At 34.7% G+C, this 11,894-nt stretch overlaps 1 protein-coding gene across 6 annotated transcripts in view; it reads right to left on the reverse strand.

Annotated features, from left to right (window-relative positions):
- Nucleotides 1-6: 6 nt before the first annotated feature.
- LOC102681972 (QRFP-like peptide receptor) overlaps nucleotides 7-11,894 on the reverse strand; it is a 51,002-nt gene continuing 39,114 nt past the window's right edge. Inside the window, exons 5-11 of one of the 6 annotated variants that reach the window (XR_004149666.1) lie at nucleotides 9,962-10,085; nucleotides 8,554-8,759; nucleotides 5,589-5,715; nucleotides 4,147-4,307; nucleotides 2,759-2,920; nucleotides 1,475-1,601; nucleotides 501-555 (exon numbers count right to left, since the gene is read on the reverse strand). Coding sequence is in view for 5 of the 6 variants with exons in the window: in XM_031508244.1 (XP_031364104.1) it covers nucleotides 2,566-2,605; nucleotides 2,759-2,920; nucleotides 4,147-4,307; nucleotides 5,589-5,715; nucleotides 8,554-8,759; nucleotides 9,962-10,085 (820 nt within the window). In the remaining variant the exon portion in view is untranslated. Of the gene's footprint in view, nucleotides 556-1,474; nucleotides 1,602-2,486; nucleotides 2,606-2,758; nucleotides 2,921-4,146; nucleotides 4,308-5,588; nucleotides 5,716-8,553; nucleotides 8,760-9,961; nucleotides 10,086-11,894 lie in introns of those variants that run through there. The other 5 variants (XM_006610895.2, XM_006610897.2, XM_031508244.1 and 2 more) reach the window with 5 other exon arrangements.

Below are 11,894 nucleotides of genomic sequence, written 5' to 3' on the forward strand. Positions count from 1 at the left end.
GATCTGCATGCAGTTTTATGAATAATGAAAAATATTATATACATATTTATGTATGTACAAATAAATAGACACATAGATTACATTGCTTTACAATTAATCAGAGATTTGAGAAAGAGTTTACCCTATTCAAGCTTCGCAATGTTTCTCCCCTTTTTCATCGCGATCACTTAAAAATATCGACGATTGAAAAAGATTTTTCCCGATTCGTAAATGATTTTTAAATATCGAATTATATTAGATCTTGAAAGTTTCGTTCTTTCAATATTCCAGATCCATATTTCAAAATTCTATCTATATATCTTCAAATATGAGTATTCAATATTTACATCAGCTTGAGGAATACGAGATTTGGCGAAAAAATGGTGAAAAATCGTTTCGAAATTTAAATTGATTATTCAACAATAACGATAAGCTCGAAGTAGCATCGTCTTTCTCATTAGGAACGGTTTCTTCCTCTTTCTAGCCTCTTCTGGCATGGTTCAATGGCCGGCCAGTTTTTACCTGTGAAACAAGTGCCTCGACGTGGGCCGGGCATGACGAAATAATCAAGTCCATCTGAAAGCAAACGGGGTAAAAAGGGACAAGAATTAGAGGGGGATGATTCGTTTCTTGTGAAATTAGTAAAGCCAAATCTTGAATGGGTTTTTTTTTTTTTTAATGAAATTTAGCCCAAATTTAATTCTTCTTGGAGTTCAATCTTTAAAAGATATGATAAAATTAATTAGAAGATTATGGGTTTATGCGTAAACATTCGAGCCAGATTTCATTCTTGGTATCTTGGAATTAGTGGACAATGATTCTTCAATTGTTATTGTTAAACGATGTTAATTTAATTAATAGTTTAAATGCCTATTTAATTAGAATCATATATTGTTAATATATTGATATAAGAAAAATGTAAGAAATTTGAAGAGAACGGGTTAAAAGAAAATAAAATGCGTCGAATGATTAAAACTACACGCAAATATAACGAAACCATAAATTTTTCACAGCTTTTCCCATTTCTCTCTTTAAATCGTTAAAAATTTCATTTTCAACTTCTATCCACAAAATTCTCAAAAATAAGAAAAATCTGCGCGTATAAATAACAAATATTTATCCTTTGAAAATGATACACTTTTCATACATACTCGTAACGGGATCGTAATAATGTAAATGAAATTGGAGATGAAATTTTTCCAATATGAAGGAAATATGAAAGCTGTAAAACTTTATCTTCAAACTTGAACCTTGAACCATTTTCCACCCGATTAGCTTGGAACAAGATTCCCATTATTAAAGTTCCTCTATGAAAACCGACGTCCCTCCCACTCCCCTTTCCAATCCCTTTTAAACTCCCTTGATTCGATTTTTAGCCAAGAGTCCAATAATCAAAGTAAAAAGCATATAAACTCGGCAAATATCTCGCCGACTGTTCAAGAGTTCGTCGTTCTATCTATATCAGGAAATTGCGCTTCTCTGAGTTTCGTCCTACCTCTATATATGATATTTCGGATGCTGGTGGACCTACGTTGCCAAATTGTTTAATTCACGGATGTGCTACGAGATGGTTGTCGCTCGAGTTTCGATACTTCGACTCCTGGAAGGAGTTTCGCGTCCACCTGAATCACGTGTTCAAAGCAGAATATCATAATTTCTCGTGGTTACGAGTTGTGGCATGTTGGTCCATGAACGTTAGAAACATTCACGAAAAGAATGTTAAATTATTATTAAAAATTATTAGTCTCGTTTGAGAGGAAGGAAATCTTCGTGGTGGATTTAATTTTATTTTTCTTTTTTTTTTATTTCTCGACGGATTGTTCTCTGCGTGGAAAAGGAAAAAAAGAAAAAAAAGGGGGATGAATTAGTTAGATTTAATTCTTCTTCCTTCTCCTCTTCTTCTTCTTCTTAATCTCTTTAAGAGAAAGGAAGGATCTTCGAAGGATCGAGTTTTGTAATTTCTTAAATTATAAGTTTTTCGTTAAATCGTTTCGTAAGTCTGGAAAGACAGTTTAACAAATAAGAAAAAGTCAAGTTAATGATAAAAATATTTATTAAAATTTCGGTCGGTGTAACGTGGCTAATGTTCGATCGCGTTACAGCATGCGAGAATAAGAAGCACCACGATTAAAAACATTCTTAGATCCGTTCGAGGATCAGACGTGCAAATCCGATTTCCTTCGAAACCAATCCATTTCTCAGCTTCTCCCTCTAATTTCCCCCGAATTCGTAAATCTTCCCGACTCGTAAAACTCGAGCTCGAATCCGCGTAAAAATCTCCCGGTTTTTACGCGGTTTCCGCCCGTCTCTCGCTTTTATTTATCAAAGATGAAAAAAGAAAAACAAAAAAAAGAATAAAAACAATTTACAAATAAATTCGAAACCTTTACAGAAGCTTTTCCCAAAAAGCGATGAAAAGCACCGAAACTTCCCCAATAATAGCAAATCTTAAATTATCATCGAGAAACGTAATTAATTCTCAGGTTTCTCCCTGGAACAATATTTTCCATGATGTCGATCAAATAATTTATCAGATATGTACAGACCATTCGCGGAACAGGAGACCAGGATAATACTTTTGCTTGGCTACCGTCTCGTGGAATCGAACATATTATTCCATAACAATCTGAAATTTAACATATTGATATTTCTTTCCTTTTTTTTTTAAACAACAACAATGTTCACACTGTTCAATCGCAAGCCGTTAACCGAGAGCAGAAGAGAAGAAGAGAAGAGAAGAGAAGAAAAGAGAAAAGAAGAGAAGTAAGGAACTGCGTACCTTATACTGGTCGTCCTTGTCTGGCTTAGGCTCGGATGCCTCTTCACCGGCGCCCTGTACCCTCTCCGGGGACAACAGATCCACCAGCTGCCGCAGGCAGCGGCCAAGAAACTCTCCCTGAAGTGTTTCGACATAAACCCATAAACGATTGGATTTATGCAACTGGAACACGCAACACTCGTAGTTTCGTATCCTTTTCATTTCTCCCCTGTCGTTTACATTCCCGTTCATAAGCATTTAAACGATTTCGAATTTTATCCAACGCTTCGAAGGGAAGAGAAGATCGTTTTAAGATCGTTCTGAAAACTACTCTCTCGCATTTACTTAAGTTTCACTTCGAACGAGAAGCGTAAAGTTTGAAATGCGATTATCAAAAGTTTATTCGTATTTTTCATGTATGATGGGATGTGTGGAGTGACGTTGAGGTAGTTAAACAACTTATGAACGGCAATGTACCATTAAAATTTACAATTTGGTGCTGTAATATCGATCAATAATAGATAAAATAGATATAAAATAGATATAAGACGCGTATCACGAAGCACGAATGAAATAAAATTGGGCGAAAGAGGGTAATGGGTGTCAGAGATAAAAGTGGAAAATAAGTTATCGATTTAATTGCGCTCGAATAGCTAAACGGGAACAATTTGCGGTTAAGAACTTTTTCTCTTTCTCTCTCCCTCTCCATTGCTTGACGACGCTTGAACAATGGAGAAAAAAGTTTCGAGATGAAATTACGGATTCTTAGGTGGTGTTAACGTAATAAAGATAATCAAAGGGCAATTTTCTCGTGGCACGGGTAGTTACGCGGACGAATTATTATGTTAACGAAGGATCATCGTTACACGAACGATGATTGCGTCTGGATTATGATCATCAATATTGGATTACATCGTGGATAGAAATAAGATGAAATGAAAATCGATAAGATAATAAACCTCTTGGAAATCTCGTCTAGAAGATTTTTATGGAAATTAATTAAATATAATTAATCTGTGACACTGTTCCAGTAATTCAACGTGCAATATTTATTAATTACAACTTTCTCTTTTTTTATAAAAGTGTAGGATGATAATATTACCTTTGTAGCTTGGTAAAAATCTTTTTAAATTTCTTAGTGTAATTAGATGGATTAGATTCGATCGATTTCACAAAATGGAGATCGAAAAGGAATATATTTTTGTTCATCTCGAAACTTATTCTTCATCCATTCGAACGGTTCATCTTCCTTTTAAGAAAATAGAGAGAATAGAACGCGAACGTTAACTCGATGGAGAAATTAAACGAAACACTATGGGGAGCTATTCGAGCGTCGTTGTAAATTATTCTCTCTGAGAAGTTAAATCTAATGAATGCAAAGGGGAAGTTTGATAAAGAGGACGATCTACCTGTTAAAATAAGCCATCAGCTGAAAAGCGGTGTTAAGATGCTTGTACGTGCCAACTTTTACGCGTGGCAGGTATCCATAAGCTGTTAGCATGTTATCCACGAGAATTGGACCCCAGCAAATGACGAACAACACCACCACGGCCACCAACATCTTCACCACCTGTCCAATATAATTTTATAATTTCGATCTGATTCGCATAATTGAAGTAACATTTCGCTTTGCATTTTCCAACTTTTAATTTTCAAATCAAATTTCTAAAATTGAGAGTAAATTATTGAGAGTATAGAAATCGGCACTTTGGCCTATAAATGAAAAGAAAAAGTAAGACAAGTAAAAATTGATAGGAAAAGTAACGAAACATTCTTTCTTAGAGAGTTAGAAATACATTAAGATCCTTTCGCTCTTAATGCAGCAACGAGAGCAACTTTGCTGAATTCTCTCATCCCTTCGACGTGAACTAACTTCATCGATCGATACCTATAAGCCCTGCTTGCCAATTGTTTTCGATCGTATATCACGCCGAAATAAAAACTTTCTTCTCAACTTCACACGAATTAATCAAACTCGATCAAAGTTGCGCTGCAATTAAATTTAATTAGGTTCTCTATTCGTTTACTTTCCTCTTCCCTCCCTTCGTTTGCCGATAATTAATTCGATTCTCAGGTATTATTTATTATTAGTCACAATTTAATACGCTAACCTCTTTATCAAACATCCTACCTAATATTTCTAATCCTGATATAAATCGCAATAAATGTTTTCAACTTTTTGATAATAATAAACGAATATTAAACGAATATTAAACGAATATTTTTTCGGGATAAGTAAAAAATTACCCGGTTGAGAAAAAAATAGGCGAGAAACGACACTGCATTAGCACAAAGGAAATGATCTCTCTTGTTTTTTTTTTTTTTCTTTACTTTGATTTGACCCGAAAAAACCCTGCTTGAAATGCGCAATAATTACCATTCGAATGAGAGCGTGCACGATTTTCCTAGGCAAATTGTGTTTTATGAAACGAATAGGGGAGGCGGTATCGAACTTTTATGAATTTCAATGGCAACCAGAACTTTTTAAGCGAGCATCCACTTCGCATCTTTCCTCGACTTTTCGCTTTTGTTTCATTTCGTCACGTTAAACACACGATGTTTTAATTAACCCGAGAGTTAATTCGAGAGTTAATCTCCGTTCGAATTTCGTGGCAATTTTCCAAATTTGTTCCACGAAATCCTTAAGGAGGAAAAATTTAATTTTACGAATTTTTCTTTTAATCTTTATTCCTGAGAATATATCGAAACTCTTCGATACATCACCGTTTAATTCTTTCTTAATTGAAAACTGAACGTTTCAGCGAATAGTTTAAGAGGATAAAATCACGACAAATTTCCCACAAATTCTTCGTTCGAATGCTGGATGATCGAATCGCTCGATCCAACAAACCTGTCTTATCGTACGAGATTCTTCTTCTGTTTGACTGTCCTCTCGTTGAGAACGACGATTATTGTTTCGCACGCTATTCCTCTGTGTCATGGGTATGGATTCTGCGTCCACGTTACTTGGATTCAATCTGCAACGTTAAAAGAAAATACTTTTGTTTCATTTCTAACAGAGAAGAAAATTTATATATATATTTCAAACCGAACGCCATTGTAAATGTACAACTGTAGAATTTTATCTATCGTGTAAAACTTGAATTTCGTACGTTTCACGTATGAAAACAGAACAGGTTTCTCGCTCGAACCAATGCTCGATCCGTTTTCTCATCGATACGCAAACATCTCTCTTGTAATCAGGTAAATGTAGATCGTGCGTGACTCTACGACCGTTCCAGATCTCAAAATTACCATGGATTTCAAGCGTGAGTTCTAACACTGAATTAAGCCAATCGATAAAGCGACAGGTATAAACGTAACTCCTCCGTTAGACGTCCCCTAAGATATCAGATACCATCGATGTCTGTGATAATCGATGTTGCGGTGTGTATATATATATATTCTCGTTTACAGAGAGTTGCACGGACAGAGAATATGCCGAGTGTGGATGGATGGATGCGTCGAATGGGTTGATTTTTACAACGAAGCATTACGATGAACTGTATAAAAATAAAATTGAACGGAAAGGAAATTTTATATAGAGTTGAGAAGGGAATGGTCGAAGAGAAATCGGTGTGGAAAAAACGTGGAAACATTTGTAAAATTTCACAAGATTTATCTTCACCACAGATTCCCTTTAATTATTCCATTATTAAAGAATTATTCTTGCTCCGTTCAAATGTTTGAATTATTTTCAAAAAATAATCGCGAATATTCTCTCTTTTCAACGAGAGAGAATTAGAAAGAAAAGCTCGTAAAAGATTATCTCTTGACGTGCGAAAATGAGATATAAAATTAAAATTCAACGAATACAATGTGTTTTAATAAAATAAATTTCTATCAATTACACGGGAAATTAATTACGGTTTCCAATAAAAATCTTATTTTACGAGGATGTTAATCGGCACAATGACGAATCCAAAAGATTATGAGTGAGTAAAACTTTTTTTTTCAAATTTTCATTCGAAAAAGGAAAGAAAAATTAGTGCAAAAATTTCTTCGAAATTTTCTTCTTTGCCCGGTGAATTTTTCGTTCGCGAAGTTATTTCGATGAGAATTCTCTTAATTTGATATAATTGAAAATATTTTTCGACATTTAATTATTATTTCATCGATTATCTTTAAACTTTTGTGAAAAATAAGACTTTTATTACCTTCTCAACGTTTTCTTTTATTTTCATTTCCAGCAGTGGGGGAATTCGTCGTATCCATTATAAAACGTGATTAAGAAATAAGAATTTAAAATTAAGAATAAACGATTTGCAATTAAGATGATTTCTTTCTTCGAAAAAACGTAAATAAATATATACGACGCAGAATTTTTTTTTTTTTATCTCGCAGTGAAGAACAAGCGAAGATCACTATGCAAATTAACAAGTAAAATTAAACCTATCTAAGCTTTTTGCTCTATTATCTTTTGCGATTAAATCTTAATGTCAAACAGGTGAAAAATAATTTCGAGAAAATATCTTAACAAAATATATATTAAAAAATTTAAAACGTTATATCAAAAGATTATTAAATCCTTTACCAGAATTTAAATTACAAAAATTTTATATATTCTGTAATATTCATTTAAATATACAATCTTATGAAAAAAAAGAAAAAGAAAAAATGTGTCACAATCACAAGATTGTGCGTTTCTTTATTAAAATCTTTATTAAAATTAAAAAATCATATTTTGAAAAAATTAAATGCAACGAAATATGCATCGATATATATTTACTTACACCAATTTTTCATCAGTTTGCAAAGCATGTTTACCTCTCAATCACGGAGGAAAAGTCTGACGATTATAAATTGACGTGAGAATTTTCGGCTCTTATACGACAACAGATAAATCGATATGCAAGATAGTATAGGTGAAGGATGAAAAATCGAATTTTTTTCATTCGTTTTTCTGGATTTACACGAAAATGTAATATATTCGTTCGTATTTAATATTTACTTTTGTTGCAGCAATTTTTGATGCAATAATAAATGTTGATACAAAATAAATTTTATATGGAATACATATATATATATATATATATTGAATATCTATGTGACTTTGCGATAATATTTTTTCTTCTATTGCGTTTTCTTTCAGAAAATAAAGTTTCACGGATAAATATTTTATTACGATAGTTTTTTACTTTTTTTATTATTATATACTCAGAATATATATACTGAGAATTTATAGAAAAATTTCCGATAAAAATAATATGAAAATCATAAATAATTAATGAAAATTACAAAGTTTCGAGTTTGTCGATGTTTAAAGCAAGCGAACGTATTTTTGATGAAATATGAATGAAAAATATACGACGAAAAAACATAATTTAAAAATTTTAAAGAATCGAAAAATTTCGTTAAATAGTAAAAGAAAAATAAGTAATTCAAAGTAAAAGATAACATAACGTTGAATTTCAATCAGAAAACGGATTTAAATCGAGAGTGCTAAATTTAAAATACGATTTCGTACTATATCGTTAAAAATTCAAGAATTAATATATGTAGATCTCAATTTTCGATGGATTCCATCGTAAAATATACGATAAAAACCCTTGCTTCGATCGAACAATCTACTAACGGATTATTAAGCTGACAACGGATTTTTCTCACAATCTTAATCGCCATTTTTCACGGCCGTAAAAATTACGGGAAAATTATTTTCCACGAAAGGAGATAAATTTGTAAATTTTATTGAAATTATCGACCGCCCTTCCCCGCGTGTTCCACGTTCCAAACGAACAAATATTGAGAAATTTGTCGTCGAAGTGATTAAAATCCGAGAAAAATCTGAACAAAAATAATAAAAAAGCGAGACTTACACGCGGCGCGATGTCATGTGGTATCGGCGTTTCATGACTCGCCAAATCTCCCAGCAAATAGCCGTGTAACAATACGCCATCACGGCTAGGGGTAACACCAGGACCAACACCAGCATATAAACCTCGTGGGCGCGCCATAAAAGTCCACCTTCCGAATCACGAACGCACCAATAAGCGATTACCCTCAATCCGACTTCCTTGTGTGTCTGGAAAACAATTTTTCCATTATCTAACCGCAAATATATACCATTAATATTCCAATATACATTAAACGTCCCAAATATCAAATAATTTTCTCACATAAAAATATTTTGTGAGAAATGCGATCGAATTCGAAACTAACGAGGCAAAATTGAAGACTCGAATTCATAGAAAGAATTTTTAATCGAAATCACAGAGATACGTATCCTCGTTTTACGAGTTGGCGCGTAAAGATATTTATCGAACCGTTCCAGGTATCTCTAACGAGTCGCAAAGCGACGATCGTATCGTTCTTTTCGTCGCGCTCGTGTCACTTACATTGGGGAGACACGCGCGACCGAGTCGTGTCGCGTTTCATTAATCCTTTCCTTTCCTTTTGTATCGTATCCCTATTCACGCGGGGAGACAAAGATTTCATCGAAACCGGGCCACGCGCTCCCTCGTTTTTAATTACGTGTCGCGATCCTCGAGGCACGAGGGCCTCGATTCGCCCGCCACGAGGAGCGGTGAAAGGAGCGGAGCGTGAAACGACTCTCCCTTATCAAAATGTATCGTCCAACGCTCGACATTTCGATAATTTATTATCGATACTGACACTGTCGCGTTTTAACCGTAGCTCGAAGAGCGTCCAAGCGCAAAATAGGGGTGTTTTCCTCCCACGCTCTTTCGAACGAATTCGCTCAATTTTTCACTTCCTCCATCGATTCTCCTTCCCTCCTCTGAGTTCCGAAACGACTAACCTCTTAACGCTCTGATAAATACGCGTCTCTTGCCGCGAGACAAGAACACACGAGGGATGCGCGTCGACTCGCTCAGACCGCGACCACCAATGTTGTCTCGCGCATATTTGCACGGACCAGCAATTCCTTTAAATAGGATATCGGAAATCGAGGCAATTTTTCCTCCCTTCGTCTCGCGTGCACAAGATATTGGATAAAAGAGATTGATAACCGACGCAATTTTCGTAAGAAGCTTTCTGTTCTCCAGAATTACATCTACTCATAGACGGAATACAGAACGATTTATTTGTGAAAAATGCGATTTTTTCGAGAGAATCGGTTAAAATATCAGAAAACACGAGCGACACTTTTCCAAATTATATATCTTACGAAAGATACATATAAGTTATTTTTCTCTGCTGTCGAAAGAAAGAAAATCGATCAACTTAAAATCGATCGATTATTTCTTCGAAATAAGGAAAGCGTACCTGCGTGAAGATCATTGGTATACCAAGAAGGAAGGACGCCACCCAAGTTGTAATTACTATTTTGCGAGCCTGGCTTATCGTGCACGTGTACTGGGCCCGCATAGGGTGAACTATGGCGTAATATCTGAAACACGAGAGGAATTTTTGATTAGTCCGCCAATATTCGTGACCGCATGGAACGTATTAACGTTGTAATGAATCGAGACTCCATGCGATCTTCACATGCTTATTAAGAGCTAAGAAATAAAATATAAATAATTCCGGGCCGAGTGAACGCGTCAACTTTCTTTCTTACTGTTTCACGTTTTCATTGACTCGACATCAAAAGATCAGATGATTGAAAAATGATTGGGATAAATGAAACGAAATTGCAACCAACGTTTCGTTTTTACGGTTATGGTTTTTTTTGGTGTTTTGATATGCGCGTTTAACTTGATTCTTTCTCTTATTTATTTCTATTTTACGGGTTATTCTCTCTGTTCTGAATACCTGTGCAGTTAAGCGAAAAGAGATTGCCACTATGATCGTTCTCTCGTTCAAAGCGCAGCCACGAATACAAAGTGGGTTGATACGCGTATATTTCTAGATCCTCTATCAATCAACTGTCTACCCACGTCGCTGAATGCGACCGAATTTAAACAGTCACGCTTCTAAAATTACTTTTCCTTCGATAATTTAATTTCTGGTGTTTTACGATTTTTCGAAATAATTGTATCGAATTGAAAAAATTTTTTCTTCTTACTTTCATTGGAAAAAAATCCAAGATTCTTATTTATGTAATTTTACAATTTTTACAATTCGATTAAATTCGAAGATTAATAACGAAAAATTCGGAGGAATAAAAAGGATAAAAAAGCGGATTTAGCGAACAAGCAAATAAAGAAAAAAAAAGCAAAGAAATATTTGCAATGAATTCCAATGATCCAATTGCACCTATCGATAACTTGGACTTAATACAACAAACAACGGCTTAAATATTATTATTCCTATAGCTCGGTGTAATATTATCAAAATAAATTTCGCATTTAGCTATTATAAATTCAATCGTCGACCATAATTAAATTCAAACCGCTAACAAATAAATCAGCTTTCCAATACGTTGCTTAATCATCCTCGATGCTCCTCCTAAATATTTGTCCTCGTTACGTAGGGGAATAGAATCGTAGGAAAAGATTATTTCAACGAGAGTTCGACGAGAAACGTTTTCTATCACCGAAATCCCCAGCACATCCCCCCTTCTTCCCTTTCGACGGCTCCCTGTGTCGCTAATAAAAACATATGGACGATTTCTATCTCCTTTCCACGGGGATGGTCGCGATAAACCGCGGGAGAAAAGGGATGGATCGATTTAATATCGCGGGGGAGGAGGAGGAGGAGGAAAGGTAGGCGACGATAAGGCGATTCAATTTCCTTTAGGAAGACGAGATAAATTTTAAGCATAGTTAGATAGGAAATTGTTGGATAATGCGTGCGCGAGGCCTATTTTTATCGGTGTTTCACGAATGGCGAACGTGATCAGCGAGCTGAAACAACAACCTCCATTGTAAATTCTCAAACAAGTTTTCACAGCCCCCCTCTTAATCCCGCCATTTTTAATCACGGGAGGGCGGACGATATATCCTCTTGGTGAGATTAATAAAAGCTTGATACATTTCGGACGATCCAATTCTGTTTACGTGCAATAGCTATCTTTATTCTCGTAAATATTTGTATTCTTCATCGTGACCTATATAAGTAATTATATACCTTTGAGATTAATAATAAATTATACGCAAATATTTCTATCGTGTGATCAATTCCCTCGCTTCAATAACGTATTACGCCGGATCAAGGAATTAAAGAATCGATAAAATTTCAATTTTCACCAAAAATTGAAAAAATTGTCAATGTTTGAGCTCGTTGCGACTTTGTAAAAAAAAAAAAAAAAAAAAAA

Source organism: Apis dorsata, unplaced genomic scaffold (assembly GCF_000469605.1).
Source record: "Apis dorsata unplaced genomic scaffold, Apis dorsata 1.3 scaffold_82, whole genome shotgun sequence".
Lineage (NCBI taxonomy): Eukaryota > Metazoa > Arthropoda > Insecta > Hymenoptera > Apidae > Apis > Apis dorsata.